This window comes from Spermophilus citellus (genome assembly GCF_964194105.1).
Source record: "Spermophilus citellus genome assembly, chromosome: 2".
Lineage (NCBI taxonomy): Eukaryota > Metazoa > Chordata > Mammalia > Rodentia > Sciuridae > Spermophilus > Spermophilus citellus.
Genome location: NC_138183.1, coordinates 66,388,092 through 66,410,894, shown reverse-complemented (window position 1 = coordinate 66,410,894; position 22,803 = coordinate 66,388,092). Strand labels below are relative to the sequence as shown.

Below are 22,803 nucleotides of genomic sequence, written 5' to 3'. Positions count from 1 at the left end.
TTTTTTGAGGATATTGTGAATGGAGTGTTTTTCCTCATTTCCATTTCAGAAGTTTTGTCGCTGATATACAGAAATGCCTTTGATTTATGCGTGTTGATTTCATATCCTGCCACTTTGCTGAATTCATTTACTAGTTCTAGTAGTTTCTTTGTAGACCCTTTTGGGTCTTCTAGGTATAGAATCATGTCATCTGCAAATAGTGATAATTTAAGTTCTTCTTTTCCAATTTTTATGCCTTTAATTTCTTTCGTCTGTCTAATTGCTCTGGCCAGTGTTTCGAGAACTATATTGAATAGAAGTGGAGATAGAGGGCATCCCTGTCTTGTTCCGGATTTTAGAGGGAATGCCTTCAACTTTTGTCCATTCAGAATGATGCTAGCCTGAGGCTTAGCATAGATAGCTTTTACAATGTCAAGGTAAGTTCCTGTTATCCCTAGTTTTTCTAATGTTTTGAACATAAAGGGATGCTGTACTTTGTCGAATGCTTTCTCTGCATCTATCGAGATGATCATATGGTTCTTATCTTTAAGTCTATTGATGTGGTGAATAACATTTATTGATTTCCGTATGTTGAACCATCCTTGCATCCCAGGGATGAATCCTACTTGATCATGGTGCACTATTTTTTTGATGTGTTTTTGTATTTGATTCGCCAGAATTTTATTGAGGATTTTTGAATCTAGGTTCATTAGAGATATTGGTCTGTAGTTTTCTTTCTTTGAGGTGTCTTTTTCTGGTTTCGGGATCAGGGTGATGTTGGCCTCATAGAATGAATTTGGAAGAGCTCCCTCTTTTTCTATTTCCTGAAATAACTTGAAAAGTATTGGTATTAATTCTTCTTTAAAGGTTTTGTAAAACTCCGCTGTATACCCATCCGGTCCTGGGCTTTTCTTGGTTGGTAGTCTTTTGATGGCTTCTTCAATTTCATCCATTGATATTGGTCTGTTCAGATTGTGTGTATCCTCCTGACTCAGTCTGGGCAAATCATATGACTTAAGAAATTTATCGATGTCTTCACTATCCTCTATTTTATTGGAATATAGATTTTCAAAATAATTTCTAATTGTCTTCTGTATTTCTGTAGCATCTGTTGTGATATTGCCTTTTTCATCCCGTATGTTAGTAATTTGAGTTCTCTCTCTTCTTCTCTTCGTTAGCATGGCTAAAGGTCTGTCGATCTTATTTATTTTTTCGAAGAACCAACTTTTAGTTTTGTTAATTTTTTCAATAGTTTCTTTTGTTTCAATTTCATTGATTTCCGCTCTGATTTTAATTATTTCTTGCCTTCTGCTACATTTGCTGTTGTTTTGCTCTTCCTTTTCTAGGGCTTTGAGTTGGAGTGTGAGCTCATTTATTTGTTGGTTTCTTCTTTTTTTGAGGAATGACCACCAGGCGATGAACTTTCCTCTTAAAACTGCTTTCATTGTGTCCCATAGATTCCGATATGTTGTATCTGTATTTTCGTTTATCTCTAAGAATTTTTTGATTTCCTCCTTTATGTCTTCTGTAACCCATTGATCATTCAGTAGTATATTGTTCATTTTCCATATGATGTAGGATTTTTCCTTCCTTCTTTTATCATTGATTTCCAGTTTCATTCCATTATGATCAGATAAAATGCATGGTATTATCTCCACCCCTTTATATTTACTGAGGGTTGCCCTATGGCATAATATATGGTCTATTTTTGAGAAGGATCCATGTGCTGCTGAGAAGAAAGTATATCCATTTGATGATGGTTGATATATTCTATATAAGTCAGTTAAGTCTAGGTTATTGATTGTGGTATTGAGTTCTATAGTTTCTTTATTTAACTTTTGTTTGGAGGATCTGTCCAATGGTGAGAGAGGTGTGTTGAAGTCTCCCATAATTATTGTGTTGTGGTCTATTTGATTCTTGAATTTGAGGAGAATTTGTTTTATGAATGTCGCAGCACCATTATTTGGTGCGTAAATATTGATAATTGTTATGTCTTGTTGGTGAATTCCTTTTAACAGTATATAATGACCTTTATCCCTTTTGATTAACTTAGTCTTGAAGTCGATTTTATTCGATATGAGGATGGCCACCCCTGCTTGCTTGCGAGGACCGTGTGCATGGTATATTTTTTCCCATCCTTTCACCTTCAGCCTGTGTATGTCTTTTCCAATCAGATGTGTCTCCTGGAGGCAGCATATTGTTGTATTTGTTTTTTTAATCCATGATACCAGCCTATGTCGCTTTATTGGAGAGTTTAAGCCATTAACATTCAGAGTTACTATTGATATATGGTTTGAACTTCCATCCATGTTTGATTGTTTATCCTTTTTTTTTTTTAAAAAAAAATATTTAGTTTGTTTCTCCGTGATTATCTTTCCCCTCGCCCTCTGTCTTTACTGAGGCACTTCCCACTGATGGTTTTGGTTATTGTTTTTCATTTCTTCCTCGTGTAGTGTTTTGCTCAAAATGCTTTGCAATGCAGGTTTTCTGGCTGCAAATTCTTTTAACTTTTGTTTATCATGAAAGATCTTTATTTCGTTGTCATACCTGAAGCTTAATTTTGCTGGATACAGAATTCTTGGTTGGCATCCATTGTCTTTCAGTGTTTGAAATACATTGTTCCATGACCTTCTTGCTTTCAGTGTCTGTGATGAAAAATCCGTGGTTAACCGTATTGGTTTACCCCTAAATGTAATCTGTCTCCTTTCTCTTGTAGCTTTTAATATTTTCTCTTTGTTCTGTATATTGGATATCTTCATAACAATGTGTCTTGGCGTTGGTCTACTGTGATTTTGTGTGCTCGGTGTCCTGTATGCATCTTCAATTTGTATATCTGTTTCCTTTTTTATTTCTGGAAAGTTTTCTGTAATTATTCCATTCAGCAGGTTACTCATTCCCTTGGTTTGAATCTCTGTACCTTCTTCTATCCCGATGACTCGTAAGTTTGGTTTCTTCATGTTATCCCATAACTCTTGGATGTTTTTCTCGTGATTTTTTACCAGCCTTTCTGAGTTGGCTAGACTCTTTTCAAGATGGTATATTTTGTCTTCATTATCTGACGTTCTGGTTTCTACTTGCTCCACTCTGTTAGTGATACTCTCAATTGAGTTTTTAATTTGGTTTATCGTTTCCTTCATTTCTAGAATTATTGTTTGATTATTTTTTATAATCTCTATCTCCTGATAAAGATGCTTAACTTCTTCTTTTATCTGTTTGTGAAATGCATTCTCAATGTGTTCTTTCGCTGCTTGAATTTGCTGTCTTGTATCCTCTTTAAGGTTCCATTCCATCTGTCTTAGGTGTTCCTTGAGTTCTTTATATGACCATTTTTCTGATGACTCTAGGTCCTCCTGAATATTTAGGCTGTCCTGCATTGTTTGTACTCCTTTTCTTCCTTGTTTTTTGAAACTGCTCATGTTGCTTCTTGTTCTGTTTGACTGCTGAGTTACTGTTTACTCCTATAAATTAGTTTGATGCTTGGGAGGAAAGGTATTTGAAGGGAAGGGAAGAAGTCTCTAAAGAGAATGAGAGTAGGCAGGTAGAATTCAAGGAAAAAGGGGGGATAAGAAAAATGAAAAGACTAAAGAAGAAAAAGAATAGGAACTAAAAAAGAAAAAAATTTAAAAAAAATAAATAAAATAATAATAATAATTAAAAAAATTTAAATTAAAATTAGTAGAAAAAAAATTAAAAAAAAATATTTTGTAAAAAAAAATTAATAAAACAACAAGAAAGAAGAAAATGAAAATGAAAGAAAAACCCAAATCAAAAAAAAAAGAGAGAAAAGAAAAAGAAAAGAAAAAGAAAAAAAAAACAAAAAAAAAACCTAATAAATGCAGTCTTAGAGTTTGATTAACTTCTCTTCCAGTAGATGGCGCTGTGCCCACCAGGTCAAGTTTCTCCTGTCAATACGCGGGAACCAATCACTGTGCAGCAGCTCCTCCCAGACTGGGCGAGTCTCCAATCCTGAGTGTCTAGGGCCTCCTCATGTGTCTAGTCACTTCCCACTTTTTCTCTAGCCAGGCCCCTCTCACCACAATACTGGCTACATGCCAAGTCTGCTGCTCCCGGGAGCCCTGTTTTCATGAATGACTGGGCACACTCTTCCAGTTTGCCATTCCCTCAGACCCTAAGCTTGTAGAGTTTGGGGCTGCGAATCCTCAGCGGATTTTACTTGCCCTCTGGTATCCACTTCCCCGTAGCTGGTGCAAGAGACCTCAGCAGTCAGCCCTGGTGGGAGCGGTAGTTCCGCTCGTGGGACCCGCACCACCTCTGATTCCCTCGGGCTGGCTGAAGCACTCACAGGAGAGCTGGGAGGGGCTCTTAAGGTTTTCCCGATGTGTGGAGAGGGAAGGCTATGGGATTGCACACCTGTTTCAACGAAGTTATCTCCTCCGCAGCAGTCTGATGACAAGGTTTCCCTTTGCCAGGCGACTACTTCAACGGGTGGGTCCTTCTCTCCCAAGCCCCGTTTCAAACCTGTGGCCACTACTTATGAAGGCTCGGTAGGCATTTACCTTCGTATGATGAGAAGGGCTGACCAGTTGTTTCAGCCGGATGAATTAATGCCGAGTCATAGCTGTTTGTCTGCAGGAAGCAGGTGACCGGGAGTTTGAATTCAGCGGGTCAGAGCTCAGTGCGTGTTCTCGGATCACTTGGATTTTAAATTGTCGCTCATCTTATCAGCTGTTTCATATAATTCGGCAGCTCATTCGCGCGGTGAAGAGTCTGCTCTATGGTGCTCCGCGGGAGGCGGCGGCGGCCTTCGGGACCCCCGGGGAGGGGGTGCGGGTTGGGGGAGGGGAGGCGGTGCCTCAGGGCCGCGTGGTCCGGGTACCTGACATGCAGGAGAGCGGGCGGGGTGGGGGAAAGAAATTGAGATCTAAATTTAGAGACTGAGCTTGGGATGAGAGACAGCTGGGGAGAAAGAAGCAAGGCGGAGAGGCGGAGAGGAGAAGGAGAAGGGGCCGAGGGAGCCGGGCAGCTCGGGCTGCGGCCTTACTGCTCGCGCTGAAGTCGTGCTGGACTCCCTTCACCTTGGCTGGATTAGTGGCGGATTCACTCCACCTAGGCCCCTTTCTTGACACGGTGTTGGGTTTTTGTCGACAGATCTCCTTTAATGATCTTTACCTCCTCTTTTCAGACGCGGCGGCACGGGGCACAGAGCGGCTTACTCTCTTCCCGCCGCCATCTTCGGGCTCCTCTCCTATAGCTTTCTTTTTTTAATAGGATGATAGTTTTTTAAAATAGGATGATAGTTTTTAAACAGGATAATTTATAAGAAGATAATGTTAAGAAACTATCTTAATCAGGTAAATTTGAATATAGGCTTGATATTAGATGATATCAAAGATTTCTGATCATTTTGTTAGAGATGATAATGGCATAGAGTTAATTAAGGAAAATGTTCTTTTTTTAAAAATGCATGTGGAATTATGTGGGGATGAAATAACATAATGTCTCATTTGCTTTAAAATAGAAGAATGTAAAAGAGAAGGCACACTTAATATAATATGAAGGCATTTTCAGAGACAGACAGATAGTGGGGGCACTAACAGAATCTTCTCCATGACTTACCATCAGCTGGTAAAAAAAAACACCTTTCTGCCATGGTGAGGATGATCTGTGCTTGGGCCCTTTTAACATTTAGGTTTCTAAGCTGTATTGTCAAACCACCAGCAAAACAAAAAGAGGAGATGGCTTGTAGATATGCCTGAGTATTGTGACTCTGGAAAAATACTGGCCCAGGTCTTAGTAGCCATTGAGTTTCAGTTCAAGTCATAGTACCTAATTATTCCATTTGGTGGGGCAGGGGAGGGGTGGGTACTGGGGATTGAACTCAGGGACACTCAACCACTGAGCCACATCCCCAGCCCTATTTTGTATTTTATTTAGAAACAGAGTCTCACTGAGTTACTTAGTGTCTTTTGCTGAGGCTGGCTTTGAACTCAGGATCCTCTTGCCTCGGCTCCCTGAGCTGCAGGGATTAAAGGTATGTGCCACTGTGCCAGTGCCCAGCATAGTACCCCAGTTCTGATGACCAGAGCCTCTTGTGACCAGCACAGGAAAAGAAGAGCCCCTCCAGTCCCACTCCAAGATTCCCCTGCATATGCCCCTGCTCTTAGCCATACTCTTCCATTCATACTGCCTGGGCCGGAAGTGCTCCAGGGCACTACGGCGCCCCCTGGTGTCTGCTGTGATTGTCACACCTCTCTGTTCATTCTTAAAAAGGAGCAACTGCTTAATTCTCCATCGTGTGGGTAAGGGCAGACTCTTACATAGATCAGAGAATTACTAAAGGTTTGGGGGTGACCAAAAGCAGATGAAAAACAAATGGAGACATCCAGCTGCTCCCTGAAAGGGATCTTCCAAGGGTCCTAGAGTTCCTTAACAGGGATACCCTCTGTTTAGTTGCCAACCTGCCTCCAGGAAGCTGGTGCAGTTTATGTCTCCAGCCAAGCACTGCTGCACCCCAGGCCCCAGCACCTGACACCAGGTGCTAAGAAGGAAGAGCTTCACTACCACATAGGCCTTCCTGTCCTGACCCAAATGCAATTATTTCCTCTAAAGCTTGCCATTGTGGAATACCTGCTCCAGAGAAAACCTTGCAGGCCCAAGGGGTAGGTCTTACCTTATGGACTCCATCAGGGAACATAGGTAGAATTGGCACACTAGTTGTACCTTTTGGGTTATTGCCTTCCCATCCAGCCCATAGAACTTGGAGTCTGACCAGGTCAGGATGAGCCAAGTCCATGCTGGTTCCTGTGGACATTTCCTCCTGCAGAGAAGAGAAGCTCATTCCTAACCATTCCTGTGACATCTCAGTCTGGATTTCAAGAAGCAGCTCAGTGTATTCCAAGTTCATACCAAGCCAAGAAAACTATCTCCTTTCCCCACACTCCCCTCTCAGGCCACCTTTTGTGGACGGATTCTACTTCCTGGGCAAATCACATTTAGATATCAGAAGAAACCATTTACCTTCCATGTATCAAGGACTTTACAGTCCCCAAAAGAACATTAGTTGGGTGATTGAATTTACATTTGTGGGGAACTTCTTCAAAGATAAAGTTAAGCACTGGGATTGTAGCTCAGTGGTGGAGTGCTTTTAGCACCACATAAAAATAAATAAATTTTAAAAATAAAAGTATTGTGTCCATCTACAACTAACAACAACAACAATAAAAGATAAAGTTAAGGCCCAACCCTCAGAAGATTAAAAAAATAAAAATTCTCCAGGCTTTTAAATGCTAGTTACTTCAGCTTCTACATCAGGATCTCAAAGTTTTTAGGTCTTGACCTTAACCTTAAGGGCAAAAGTTTTCCACTACTTTCTAGCCAAAGGAAAAAAATGTTTAAAGCTTTACAAAAGCTTAGACCTAAAGAGTATTTATTCAGTAACAGATGTAGAATACATATGTGAGTGGTTACCTTTCAAACAGAGGTCACTAAAGTTTCTCCATAAGGAGCCAAACAGTAAATGTTTTAGGCTTTTGAGGCCATTCATTTTCTGTCCAGTTTCCTAACTCTGGTTACCATGGGAAAACAGCCACTGACAATATGTAGATGAAGTTGATTGGCTGGGTGCCAGTAAAACATTTATTTACCAAAACATGAGGCCCCTGATGCAGATGGAAGACAAGACTGGATCCTGATTCTCTAAAAACAATATAATTGAGATTAAATCCATGTGGCAAAATAAACCACAACACTGAACATGAGTATAAATGCCCTGGAGAAATACAAAGAAATAAAGAGGATGGAGAAGAATAAAATGAAATGGGCCAGAGATTCTGAAGACCCTTATTTTAAAATTCAGGCTTTGCAAGAGATGACACACTTGGATTGTTTGGGCTGGGAAAGGCATTGGTTGAGGCTGTGTATTCATTTACTCAAAGGCAGCTGTGTACCTGGAAATGATCCCACATCCGCCAGTGGAAAGAACCATGCCATGTGCCGCCCTGAGACAGGGTTCAGTTTTATTCAAAAAAACATTTATTAATACCAACTGTATGAAAACTAACAGAAAACCACCTATCAACCATCTGGTCATGGACCACAGTCTTCCAATAGCCAGGTACAGGAATCTTCTTGTTGGCAAGAAGACACCAGAGTTGCACATATCACGTGGCTATACAACTTGCTGTTAATTATAAGCCACTGCTTGTAAACATAGGTATCTAGGAGCTGGAATGCCAACTTCAACTGTGGAAGTTGCACTCTTTCTTGAAACTGTGATTGTCTGTTATATAGTTCAGTTTTTATGAAAATTATCACTTCAAGGTTCTTTAAAAACTCCACCCTGGGGAAGGTTGTGGCCTAATACTGCAACACTTGGAAGCAGTTGTCTCTTCCTGCCTTGTAAGTGCCCCCTGGCACTATCCCCAGCCTTATTTGGGAACCAGGAAAATAAGGTAAATTAAGCAGTTTTTTTTCACATGAGTTAAACCTTTCTTTAAGATCATCAAGATTTGTGTTGAATAAGAACACACTTATTAAATCCAAGGGACTTATATTAATTTGATTTCTGTAATGCTTCCCCACCACCACCAAAGACAAAAGGGACATAAAGTGTAAAAGAAGTAAAGTTTCCTTAATGGATGTGCCATTTGCCCAGTAATAACATGAAAAGTGGCAGGGGATAAACATGCCCTGCTTCAGTCTCTCCCTGAGACTATGAAGCCCAAGAGTCAACCATGAATGAGCTTTCTTATGCCTAAACTGCTACTTGACTAGTTTGCAGCCCTGTTTTTACTATAAGATAACCCAGTTGTGTTTCTTTAAAAAGGAGAGAGAAACCCAGCAGGGATTTTAATGATCCTCCAGTGTGTTGAATGCATAGACCTAGGAGACTTCATTCATTCATTCCATCTTCAATGAGCCAGGCTGTATGCTAGGCATGCAAGACAGTAAATTAAATCCTATCCTAGCAAGAAAGAGAGACTGTATTACAATGCTATGTGGTAAGTGCTTTGTGGGAATGAGAGCAGTGGAAGGAACAGAGAGGTGGGATTTTGAAGGAAAGATAGGAATCAAGAGAAAGGAAAAAGGATATTCTAGACAGAAGAAAATGGCTGAATGCATAGCATCTGGGAAAGCAGTGAGATTTAATTGATGTACTAGAAACACAGGGAGGAGGAATGGGATAGAAGAGTGAGCATGTGGCTTCAGTGGCTTTGTGTGGACTTGAGCCTATAGGCACAGGGAAGTTATAGCAGTGACTGCCACTTGTGCCATTTTCTACAAAGGGACACCCTGAATAAGCTTCAGGTGGGGAAGTGTTCATCATAGAGGCGCAGGAGTGTCTAGTGGTTAAGAGTACAAACCCACACTACCTGGGTTTGAATCCTGATTGTGCCATTTACCAGCCTGGAAACCATGCATGAGTTACTTAATGTGTCCTCAACTCTAAATTAGGAGTAATACTAGTTCTGTGTAATAATGCATCTACAATACTATATAATTGTTTTTTTTTTTTTTTTACTTCTTTTTGTCCACTGTCAAAAGTTTCTAGAAAATCCCTGAATTGGCACCAGGAGCTTCAAGGTTCAATATTAGGATTTAGCTACATACATGTGAGGCACCAAATGCCTTAATTCAGGAAATGAAAACAATATAAAAAGACTTGATCTGCTAACAGTTTGTGAAGTTCACCAGCATACAAGAAGCTTCTGCCTAGAAGCCTTAGCTACCAATTTTATAGGATAAGGAAAAGCAAACTGTCAAATAATGATAATAATAATTATGTTGTGGCAGAAAAACAGAAACCTCCCATTGAGCCTTAAGCCGGCTGCTGATGTCAAAGCATTCATGAACTTTAAAGGAGAACAGTTAAATACCTCGGATCCTCTGGGGTGTGTTTAATGTTTTTATTGAACAATAAGCCTCCTAAAAATGTTATGGGATCTTCTGAACAATTGGCCCCAAATCTAAATACCACAACACTCTATGGTATTAAAAAATGTTAAAACAGCCCACGGTCTACCAAAGAATCAAGAGACCAGCCACTGCTTCTTGACACTTGTTTTGAACATCAAATGTGGACAGTGGCTATAAAGTGACCTTGCTTGATTCTGTCCAAGAACTGGTTTATTTTGTTTACTTCAAAGATTAGTCTAGGGTGATGATATCACCTATTTTAAGGAAGTTCTTTATATTAATGTCTCTAAGAAATAAAGATGTATAGGTGAAGTGTGCACAGAAATATGTTTTGCATACTCCCCTCTGCCTTTTCTCTTGCCTTTTAATCTCCCAGGGGTATTAATCCAGGCTGTCAGATTTCCCTGTGCCCTGGACTAACAAAGTGAGATCATATCCAGCCTTGTTTTCTCCAGGGAATTAAAAAAATTTTTTTTCATAGTTCAAAAATCGTGAACTTGTTTGTTGACTCCTTGTAACAACCCTGTGAAGTAGTGGAGTAGGTGGGGTCCTATCTGCATCTTTAAGGATAAGGAAACAAGAGGTTGGAGAGGGATTAAGCCACTTTTCTAAGATCACACAGATCATAAGGGCAACACCTGGGCCTGATGAATTCCACACTGGAACATTCTGCTGCCCAGGGGCCAGAGCCTGGGAGATAAATCTGAAATAGGCAATGATATATGTGTAACCACATTATTTATTCAATCAACATGTCTGATGTGCTGGGCACCAGGTATACTTTGGTGGACAAGGAGATATCTAGGTTTCCTGACTTCATGGAGCTTACCATCTAGTGAGAAATACAGATGTTAAATAATGAGCTCACTGATGAAAAATTATGAAACATGATATACACAGGACTCCAAGCAAGAAAATCAGGGTCCGCACTCAGAGAAGTACCTTCAGAAAAGAGCTTAAAAGCCAAATGAAGAGTGGAGTAAAGCAACTCAGGCAAAGGAAAGAGCCTGTGCAGAGGCCTAGAGGTGGGAAGGGCATGGATTGCTCTAGAAGAGGGATGGGAAGTGATGAGGTGGGCAGTTAGCACATGTTGGGACTGGAAAGGCAGATAGGTTCTCATTTGCTGGGTGAGAATTTTCTCTTTTATCTTCGGTGCCATTGGAGGTTTATACCAGAGTATAAAACGACTTCAGAAGATCTCTTTAGTTATTATATAGTGAAGGAATGAAAGAGGGGGGGATAAGTTCGTGTTTGTTGTGCCTTTCATTGCTCAGTGACATGCATCATATTGATCATTCATTCTGTAATATTGGGGACTGTTTGCCCAGCACTAGTCTATGCACTGTCCCAGGCATGCTATAGACACTAATTCTAATCCTCATGACAGCTGTGCAAGGAGAGGTTGTTCACTTTGCTCCTCACCATCACCCTTAAAGAGGGGTAGGCACTTAAAACCTCCACTGTGTCAATGAGGAAACTGAGTCTGGGAGGAGAAGGCTGGGATTTGAGCCCAATCTGTCTCAGCAGAGCCCATGCTTGTTTATCTCTATGCAGGTAGACTCCCCTGGAGATAGATAGGAGTCGTCCACATAGCAGGCTCTAACTCCTATGCAACTCTGAGATTCTTGAATGTTGTGTCCATTCAGAATTGTGAAGCACCGTCAAATGACAGACTAAAAAGCTTCCCAAAGAGAGAGGTGATGTGGAAGGATGTGTTCTCTGCCTTTGTGATCCTGAGGATGGAGGGAGGGGGCAGCGAGCCAGCAGTGTGGGTGCTGTCCAGAAGCTAAAAAAGTGAAGGAACAGATTTCACTCCTGGGGCCTCTAGAAACGAGAACAACTTTGTGGACGTTTTGATTTTTAGCCCCCTTGAGAGCCCAGACTGATTTTGCAGGAAAAGCGGTGTATAATGAGTGTGGCATACTACTTCATCGTGGTGTGACTGGTGCCTGTTGTGGACTCTCCTGGATTTGCTAAGGGATGGGAAGCTAGCACATTAAGGCACCCTACTGTGGATTTGTGTATCAGCAATTACAAGAAATATCACTGCAGTGATCAGGAGCTGAAGATGAGAACAATGGAAGACTCAGGGCATTAGCCAACGGGACTGATTTATGGAACAGGAAGAATTTGAGATGAACTGTGCTGATGTGGAGAAGACAATGAGGGGGAAAGAAAAGTTGAATTGTGTCACCCTGAGCCTTTCCTCTGTGTTATCCCACTCTGGAAGGGCTGCTACATCCTGTTTAGTACAGGCTAATTATATATCCTAAGTTATATGCATCTAAAATACACTAGCTTTGTCTATGATGAGATCCATAGTACACTTATTTCAGATGGCAGCCATGAAGTTTTAACTGTGACCCATATAAGAAATCCGTTTAAGTGTGAGAATTCATGAGTTGAACAGTCTTCTCAACTGTAAAGGCTTTTCAGAACATAAAAGGCCAGAATATTTATTATAAATATCGAAGAGACTGACTTAAAAATTAACATTTCTCTGATTTAATTGGCCACTACAGATAGTATCTTTCTGTGGTGCATCTTTTAATATCAGTGTTTCTAGAGTCATGAGTGAGGGGAAAAAATGTTTTTTTCTACTCACAATGATTTGCAGGTTATAAGTTCATTGGAATATCACTGCAGGGGACACAATCACTTGGCTTGCAGAAAACTTACATTAGTGAATCTGTTTAGTGGGCCAGGGAATAGCATCATTTAATTGCATGCTCACAAATTATGAAGACTACCTATATTCCACTACACTGTTGTCTCATGAGTTAAAAAGTACATCAGCCTACTTGTAGTTGGGAAACATAGTTTGTTTTTTTTTTTCACACACATTATATCATAGATCCTTCCTTTTTTGGGTAGAAGTAGACAACTTTCAAGGTTGGCCATGTCCAAGGAAGCCAGAAGCTTACACTGGATGTTATCTTTGTGATTTACTGCTGAAGAAACGTTCTGTTTTGTACTTTTGAGATATGGTTCTTCTTGACCTCATTATTTAATGTAATGCTTGGCATACCAGAATTTTTTGTTTAATTAGTCTCGAGGCATTTTGAGCTCAAAAATGAAGGGGATATTTGTGAAATTTAATGACTTGTTTGCTCTAGTTTGAAAATTTGTGCCCTCCAAAACTCATGTTGAAATTTAAGTGCTGTTGTGGAAGGAAGAGCATGTGGAAAAGACTACAGTAAACAAAGACGAATGGGGGGAGAGAAACGGAGAGAGAAGGGAAAGCATATGGAAATGGTAGGAGACCTTCAAGGATACATAAAATTATAAGAGGCTATGAGGGGCAAGGGGGAGGGAAAAAAAAGGGAGAGAATTGAACAACAGCAGGGGAGATAGAGAGGGAAGATGGGAGGGGAGGGGAGGGGAGGGGGGATAGTAGGGGATAGGAAAGGTAGCAGAATACAACAGACACTAATATGGCATTATGTAAAAATGTGAATATGTAACAGATGTGATTCTGCAATCTATATTTGGGGTGAAAATGGGAGTTCAAAACACAATTTGAGTCTAATGTATGAAAGATGATATATCATGAGCTATGTAATGCTTTAAATAATCAATAAAAAATTTAAAAAAAAAGGCAAAAAAAAAAAAGAAATTTAAGTGCTGTTGTAAATAGTACTAAGAGATAAGACTGTTAAGAAGTGATTAGGCAATCGTTCTATGGGTGGGACTGGCGCCATTATAAAAGAGTGAGTTCAGCACCATACCCCCTTAGCTCCTTTGTCTTTTGGCCATGTTATGAGGGCTGAAGGTGATGCCAGCAATTTGATCTTGGACTTACAGTCTCCAGAACTATGAGAAATAATTTGTTTATAAATTACCCACTCCAGGTATTCTGTTATAGCAGCACAAAATGAACTGAGACATGGTTACTTATTACATAATGAATTCTTTAAAATTGACCCACCTGATTGTCTTTTGAAGATATAAAAAATCCATAAATACTATAATAAAAATACATCTTCATTTAGAATTACACTGAGGATGATTTACAGTTCAGTTTCTTCCTAGATGTATATACATGAGCACATATGCACATGCCCATGCCATTTGTCTCCAGATAGATGATGGTTTGAGATGAACTTTCTATCTCCTCTCTTACTATTTTCAGAAATTAGCATTATGAGGAATTTGGTCAATGTCTTTCCATATTTATACTTTTCTATGTATATCCTCCATATGTACATAAATAAATATATACACATGGATGATCATATATATAGTATCATCCTTTATACTGCTCTGGTTTTGTACTGCTGATTTATGTGAATACTGAACTTAATTCATCAGGATATTCATAGCTGTATAATATTTCATCATGTAATTTTATAAATTGATTTTGGACTGAGGGTTATTTACAGTTTTATTTTTTAATTGTAACAATCATTTGAATAAACTTTTATGTGTGTACATAAAAAAAATAAAAAATAAAAAAATAAAAAGCTTCCCAATGACAAAGTTAATTTTGATACCTTAACTGCAAGATGGATAGGGAATGTCATGAAAACTTTGTTCTCCTGTGGGAGGCAGCTTCATCAAAGGGCTTTCTGACGAGTCTTTTGCTCTTGGATGTTTATTTTTAAAACCTGCTATTGTTTGGCCCAGGCACTGCTTCCTTTGCAGTGTTTTTATAAAAAGTTCAGATGATTACTGCTTTGGCCAAGAGCCAACATCCCAGCTCTTCAGAGCCTCCTCCTGTGGTAAAGAAAGCAAATGTTTTTTCCTAAAATAAAGCACTAGCAGGTACCCCCCACTTCCAAGGACAACCATGGATCTTATCCCTGTTTCTAGGCCATAGCCCAACTCAAAACTGTCCTGGTTCAAAGGATGATCCTGGCCTTATTGGTAACTGGAGTCCTGTGCATTTTTTTTCTGTCTAATTCAGGTGTTCCATCAAGTCTCACCTGCTCCATTAAGTCTCACCTGATCCTCAGAAAGTCCACAGAACCTATTCTGTACACCAGGGCTTCACAAAATATCTAGTTCTTAAACTAGATGAGAAAATCCCATTTTTAAAATTTCTAATCTGTCACAGATCAGCAGCCTTTATAAACTATAATAAAAACAATTTACCAGAAAAATGATACAAAAAAGACATATAAAACTCTAGCCTTATTTTTTATTATTGCAGTCAACAGGATCATTACTGTAAATGCTTTTCAACACTTGTGTTAATGTCTGTGCAGATCCTCTTGCACCTGCTTTGTGATGGATGAACACACAGTCTTCTGTCATTTGTCAGTTCCGGTGGAACAGCCATTAGCTCCCAGGAGGAAGGAATTTCTGGAACTATAAATCGAGGAGGTCTCCTAGATTTCTCCAGGCACCAGGCCTGAGAGCAGGAAACCCAGGTGGATGTTGAGAGTAAAACCCAGCATAAGGCAGGGCCACGTTTCAGCCATGTGGACATGCTGTCCTACCTATCTCTGCTTAGGGATGGAGAGGCACCACCTTCAGAGTCTGATCCCTGGATTATAGTGCCATGTGCATGGCAAATATTCACTAAGTTTGACCACTAGTTCCCAGTGTGGCAATATCACCCTAAAGGCAGCAAAAGCTGATTTGAAGTGAGCAGCAGGGACAAGGGAGGGGAGGGATTTTATTCTATGTAAAAAGCAAATGTAGTCATTTAGTACATAAACACATAATTTGTGGTACTAAAATTTCATGAAGGTGGTTATTAAGGGGAAAATGTCTAGAAGACTTTGTGGGAGGGAGATGAACCATAATAAAGAAAAACAAGTTGAGAGACACAAAGATGTTAAGCATGTTTTCACTCAGAAGCTTTTGGCAAGTGTTTTTCTTGGCTACCCTGAGAACCCAACCTAACCACTATGTACAAGTGATTCTAAGGAGGCTACCTGCTGAGTTCTACTTTTCTGACATACAAATAGACTTTTAGAATGGACTCAGTTGATAAAAGGAAGATGACCTATAAAAAGTGTAGCTCTCCCCATCATGTGGAAAGCTTGACATGAAAACATTCATAAAGTGCTTTATTGAATGTTCTGGAGACCCAGAGAAGAATAAGCATCAGGCTTTGGAGCAATATGGCACCATGTGCCCAGAGATTGTGCTTTATCTCTTCCTCTCCCTGCCCCTATGTTGGCAAGGTCAGGAGACTTCACCAAATTTCATAATGGAGTTAAACTTGAGTTGTTCATTCAGTATTGTTGAGCACCCACTAAATGCTGAACACTCCAGTAAGGTCTAAAGATTGAGCTGTCTAATGTGAAAGCTGTTAGTTGTATGTGGCTATTTAAGTTGAAATTAATTTAAATTAAAATTGAAATACAATTCCTATGGCACAGTAGCCACTTTTCAATTGCTCACTAGCCTTATGTAGTATGTGGCTACTTCAATGGATGGCACAAATACAGAGCATCTCCACATCCCAGGAAGTATCACTGGATAGCACCAGTCTAGAATTTTGCAGCACATGAATGAAACCACAGTGGCATAGTGGTTAAGAATATGGTCTTCGGGGTCAAACCAGGACTGGGATCCCAGCTTCACCACTGACCTCCCCAGCTTTATATTCATGGTTATTACTTAGCCTTTCTCAGCCACAACTTTCTCCTCTGTAAAGAGGATAATAATAATGCCTGTCTCTGAGGATTACAACTTGAATGAAAGGAGTTGACTGAGTAATTTGCAGTCAGTATAGTGGCTTCTGCCATCATTATTATCATTTTTGTTATAATTATCATCATCATCATCATCATCACCATCATTGTTGACAGGTGGGGTGTTCAGACCATCCACACAGACATTCATAGTTATTAAGTTCTGAAGTTCTGAAATGTTCTATTATATAGGGTTTCAAAGGCTAGGCTGTTTTCCTTGTATATGTCCCTTCCCTCTATAGTGCTAGTCACCATATCCCCAAGAATGCATTATAAGTCATCCAAGAGTCTGGATTTGGGGTGCTGCTCTGCCCCACAACCAATACTGATGACTGGAGAAGTAGAAGTGTAACTGTAAGAGAGTAGAAAAGTACAGAGTTTTCTGCTATATCCAGGAATACTGGAGGCATGAGATAGATGAGAGGAATGGGAAGTCAAGCCCTTACTAACAGTGACTACAAGATAGTTGCCGTGCTCCTGCTGAGAGGAGCTGATTGACTGCTCCAGGAGGTATTTGCCTAGATATTTCCACCAAGAAACTCATTATTCTGAAGGCTTTTATTGCCAGCTGAGTCCTGAAGTACAATCGGAAGCACCAGCCCATGGCCAAATCATTAAGACAAATTAAGACATATTAACATATGCTGGAAACAATTACCCACATAGATTTAATTTGTTTCACTGCTGGAATAAAGTCCTGAGAGGGTACCAAACACATACCAGGGAACGGTTCCATAACTACCCTGTGAATCTGTCACTTATCAGCCCTTTAGGGGCTGGAACATGCTTAAATTGGACATCTACCAAAGAAGGACAGTATATCTGAAAATACATCCTACATGAAGTCAGGATTACAGGTGCTTCTGTAGTTTATATAGGATTGTGTTAAAGTGATGAATTTCTTGTTTCTTTTTAACCTACCCTTATTTTTGTAAATAATTATAATTGTCAAAATAATAGACTGAGGGGCTGGGGTTGTGGCTTAGTGGTAGAGTGCTCGCCTAGCAAGCCCAAGGCACTGGGTTCAATCCTTAGCACCACATAAATGTAAAATGAAGATATTGAGAATAAATATTTTAAAAAAAATAATAGACTGAGCTCTAAAATGAAATAGGCACATTTTATTATCATACAGTATTAAAAAATCATAAAATAACAAACATATTTACATTATTGTTTGCTGTTTATTAGAGAAATCTAAATTAAAAATGAGATTGTTGGTTCTTTTTGTGAATTGTGGCCTTCAGCTTATTATTGGTGTTCTTTGCATAAGTGTCATTTTTCAATGCCTTACTGTCAGGAAAGAAGTTCCCCTCAGCACACCAAATTCCATTTTTCCCAAACAAGGAGAATAGACTCTGTCATCAAAGATATTCTAGGATGTGACTCTTGTAACATGCCTGTCATTTGTGATTACACAACCTTGTCCTGGAGGTTGCTGAATGGCCCTTTAACAACTTCCTGGGTAGCTGCTAAAGAGGCCAGGGCTCCCTCTCTCAAAATATTAACTTCCAGAAGAGTAATCAAACCCAAGGAATATAGGGTGTGTAAAGTGAGAAATGACTTAGATCTGTCATCATAACGGTGATACTGTCCTTGCAGATTTTTCCTAACTGTCACGTATGTACCATTACATGTGAGAAGCATAATCCCCCAGTCACTTAAAAGAAAGGGTAAGCCTTTTATAGTGGGAGGGGAAACCATAAAACTGCCTGAGCATCCTGTTAGCCATACAAGTTTACTACCTTTCCCTGGGGATTGCCTTGTGACAGCCTCTTCTTTTTTCCTGTTACCCTGTACTTAGGGCTTTGCAAACAGTTATAGGAAAACTCATAAGTGTTGAAAATGCAAAATAACTTTCTATGATGATAATTTGACTCAAAAACATGATCTTCATTTTAGAACTTATATAGGTTAAAGTCTGAAATCTTAAATGACAGCTTGCTTTAGTTGTTTCTCAATTTTTCCCATCCCCCTCATAGAAGTCCATTTAGAGAGCATCATTTGACTTCATTTATACAAGCATTTTTATTTATTTATTTTTATGTGGTGCTGAGGATTGAACCCAGTGCCTCACAGATGCTAGGCAAGTGCTCTACTACTGAGCCACAACTCCAACGATACAAGCATTTTTGATGGAGGGCAAAGGTTTCTAGCAAGCAGAGATATATGCCTTCCACCTCTAATATAGCTGTCCTTGGCATTCCAGAAACCCCCCTTAAATTTAGGCAACACTCCTCTTGGTATCCCAAGACTATTTGAAACTAGATCCAATGATGTGGCCATAAGTCTCTTAATCACCTGTGCCTTTGGAAACAGAACCTGTGCCTTTTTCAAACAGAAATTTTAAGGCATCTCATAAAGTTGCTCAACTAGAAGCAATTTGAAAATCATGAAAAGAGGAAGGAAATATGTTAGGAAGGATAGATAATGAAATTACCAAGAATTATTATTGAATCAGGTTCTGAGACAGTCTAAAGATCTAGCAATAAGTGAATGATGATTTAGTACATTAGGATCAGGGAGATTATGTAGCCATTAAAATTATCAGTAGGGTAAGTTTGTAACAATGAGAGAGAATGCTTATAATACAAAATTAAGAAGACAGTGGGTTAAAAACATCAAGGAAAAAAATATTGGAGAAAAATTCACTGGCTTATTAACTGTGGTTGGTTAGATAAAGTCTTTTATTTTCATCTTTATTTTTGTTCTAGTTAATTGTAATGAATATGCAATCCTTTTATAATCACACATAAATGTTACTTTTTCACTTGACTGAGCTTCCTGACAGAAAAGATAGACGTGAAAACAATCATGACACCCATGATTTTTATTAAGCGACAAAGAGTACTGTCTCAGTTCTTCAAGATAAACTGTTACCTTAGTACGGAATTCCAGGAAAGTTTTATCAGTTTATCATAAAGGATATTGAGTGACATAATATGCAAATCCTGGTAAGGTTCTTAGAGCACTTGCAGAAGAGATACTCCTTGTAATTGCTTCATGACTGCCCTCAAGAACAACAGAGACCAAATCGGTTAGCCTGCCCGGGTCTCTATTTCTTAATTTTTAGCTTGGGAATTTTTAAATGCTTCTTTTACCCATTGTGTCTTATCCAAACTGTGTGAGATGGGCCTCTCAGCTCCTCATTTCACACCCTAAGAATTGAATCACCAATCCTGGAATTCTGTCTTTTTTGGGGGGTGGGGGGTATTACTGGGGATTGAACTCAGGGGCACTCAACCACTGAGCCACATGCCCAGCCCTATTTTGTAATTTATTTAGAGACAGGGTCTCAGAGAGTTGTTTAGCGCCTCACCTTTTGCTGAGGCTGTCTTTGAACTCATGATCCTTCTGTCTCAGTCTCCGGAGTTGCTGGGATTATAGGCCCAGCTGGAATTCTGTCTTTTAAAAATGAATGAATTTGACCTTTCCCTCCTCTCCTTCCAGGTGTTGCTGCACTGGACTCCAGTGTATCTGGAAAAATTGGACTGCGTGCTGTAGTATATTATTTCTGTACCACCATCATTGCTGTAATTCTAGGTAATATTTATTTCTGAATCCTTATTCCCCTATACAATTGTGACTTTTCATCCAAAAAGTAGTTGGAGTGTTAAAAATGAAGATTATTTTAAATCAGAAAGTAATATGTCAAACTACCCTGGAACTTTTTGCTTTGAAGTCTACATTGCACCTGTTATGTGAAGGCAATGCAATGCTGACATAATTTTAGACATGGTACTGCTTATTAGAGTCTCTACTAAGAAAAAGGAAGTGGATGACAGTTCCATACCTTATCAGAGTCATTGGTTGAAGAAAGTGAAGCCAAGAGCTTATGTAATCTTAAACTGGATAATTAATCTCTAATAGTGGCACTGAGTATAATGATACATATTTCCAGAAAGGTAGGATTTCAGTGCATTTCACATTTTACCAAATGCTAACAGCTAACAGTATTGCTAAGTATAAATCCCACTTGTACGAGGAAGAAAGAGAAAGTTTTAATAAAGGAAGAGCTATTCTTATAGCTTCAAGATCTTTTGTGACCTAGCATGACATTTTAAGAAGGGTGCCCAGAGTGGGAAGAAAGGAAGGAAATGTTCTCAGATGTTGCAGCCAGCCTGATCCTTGCAACCCTCATTCAGTGAATGGGTAAGAAGTGGGATATGGTGAAGTTTTAGTGGTATTAGGCTGAGGGGCTTAGGAGGGCCTGAGCCCAGCCCTAAACCAAAGTTGTATCTCTTTAAGGGGATCCAGCACAAAGAAAAAATAGCAGAGAAAAAGCAAGATATTGCCTTATAATTAACTGAGTATATATCCCTTCTGCAGCCCTGACAGGGGAAAGTGGGCCATAAAGAAAAGATCCACAGCCCTCTTACTGCCCAGCGACTGGTCCTACAAGCAAAACTGACCCATTCTACACTCCAAAGTCCCCTTAGTACTTCCTCCTCTTGGGAAAGGAGCAAGAAAGGCATGGAAATATCTTTTCTTCCTCTCTGTCTATTAGTCAAACATCCCTCAATGCCTTGGTCTCTTCTACAACCTCCCATTTCTGCTAGACACTTTGAGAGACAGAAACCCATTATTTCCAGAGATCACAATGGTGCTTTTAGATGACCTAGCATGCAGACAGGTCTTCCTTACAGCATGAAGCACCTTCTCTCCCTGCAGTTCCTGTCTATCTATTCTCCATTCCACCCCTGAAGGACACTCGCCCACAATACAGCATTCTAGCTCTTCCAAGGCCTTTGGTAAAGAAGATAGACAAGACAAAGCTTGTTCTGTATGACCTGCAGAATGACCAGCGTCTGTGGGCTAAATTACAAAAGATATCAACAGGTTCCCTGTACTAGGAAATGAAGTACCTTCACCCGCACACCTGCCTAGGTTGATCTCATGAATTGAAGAAAAGAAAAGAATTCTCATCAATAGGTATTTCCAGAAGCAATTCTTAGATGCTTAAAGTGGGGGTGGGCAGAATTCCTTCTGCTTATGAATTTCAATGGGGAAGTAATTATGGAAGCCACGAATGTCTCAGCATTTGGTTAATTTCAGGTCTCCTCATTACAGTGTTAGAAGAATGCACCAGGATACCAAATGTTCTGGAAGGTTCTTTATTTTTTATGTTCACATTTTTGGTACTAGGGATTAAACCCAGAGGCACTTAACCACTGAGCTACATCCCCAGTCCTTTTTATTTTTTATTTTGACACAGGGTCTGATTTAAGTTGCTTTGGGACTTGTTAAGTTCCTGAGGCAGGCTTTGAACTTGTGATCCTCCTGCCTCTGCTTCTCAAGTTACAGGAATTACAGGCGTATGCCACCACACATGGCCTGGAAGTTTCTTAATGCACTGTGGATACTGTCCTTGATCATAGGTATTGTGCTGGTGGTGAGCATCAAACCTGGTGTCACCCAGAAGGTGTCTGAAATCGACAGGATGGGGAACACCCCAGAAGTCAGCACAGTAGATGCCATGTTAGACCTGATCAGGTGAGAGTCTTAGCTTCCTGGTTGTGCCAGCTGTGTAGTTACAGGAGGCCAAGGCCATGTGCATGCTTTAATGCTCTTCTATCTTGACATTTTTAGTAATTTTTAAAATTATTATGCATCTTCATTTTACCTTGGACCCCACAAATTACATGGCAAGTAATTACTACTTGCTGGTCATGGTTCCAAGAGGATTAGAAGCAACAGTGTCCTCTGTAATGATTTAGGATGGACAGAGATGCAGAAAGTATCTTTATTGTATAAAGATGTCGGACTGGGTTGTATGGTCAGTCCGTAGCACTCTTGGAGATACACATTGTTTTTAATTGTAGGGAGAAAACCTCACACTTGGAAAAATACAATTTTTTTAACTGTACAGGAAAAATCCTCTTATCTAAAACAGAGCCAGAAATAGGTTTGTCGACTTAAAGTAGCAATTAAATCAGAGACTCACAAAAGGTGTTCTAGGAGAGCTGGGTGTGACACTGTGATAAAAGTATTTGTCTAGCATGCACAAGGCCATGGGTTCAATCCCCAGCAACATCCCCCCCACACACACACATACACACAAAAAAAGTTATAGGAGCTGTATTACATATTTTTTCCTACCTAAAAATTAAAAGCATTTATTCACCAATTTTTTTGATGTAGGGTCACAGTCTTTGTTTCAATGTATCACTTCATTGTATTTTCATAATTTCTGTTGCATATGGTTCCCTTATAAATGCATCTTTTACAATTTCCAGGTTGAGTTTCTGTAGAGTGAAGCAACCCAAACCCTTCAAAATTGCAAAGAAAGTCAAGTGCCAAA

The 22,803-nt window shown here is 39.6% G+C and overlaps 1 protein-coding gene across 2 annotated transcripts in view; it reads left to right on the top strand.

Annotated features, from left to right (window-relative positions):
• The window catches only part of SLC1A1 (solute carrier family 1 member 1), an 85,000-nt gene that overhangs the window by 43,599 nt on the left and 18,598 nt on the right, over window positions 1-22,803 (top strand). For both annotated transcript variants that reach the window (XR_014018117.1, XM_081262127.1), the window contains exons 3-4: window positions 19,953-20,045; window positions 21,881-21,995. Coding sequence is in view for 1 of the 2 variants with exons in the window: in XM_081262127.1 (XP_081118253.1) it covers window positions 19,953-20,045; window positions 21,881-21,995 (208 nt within the window). In the remaining variant the exon portion in view is untranslated. The remainder of the gene's footprint in view (window positions 1-19,952; window positions 20,046-21,880; window positions 21,996-22,803) is intronic.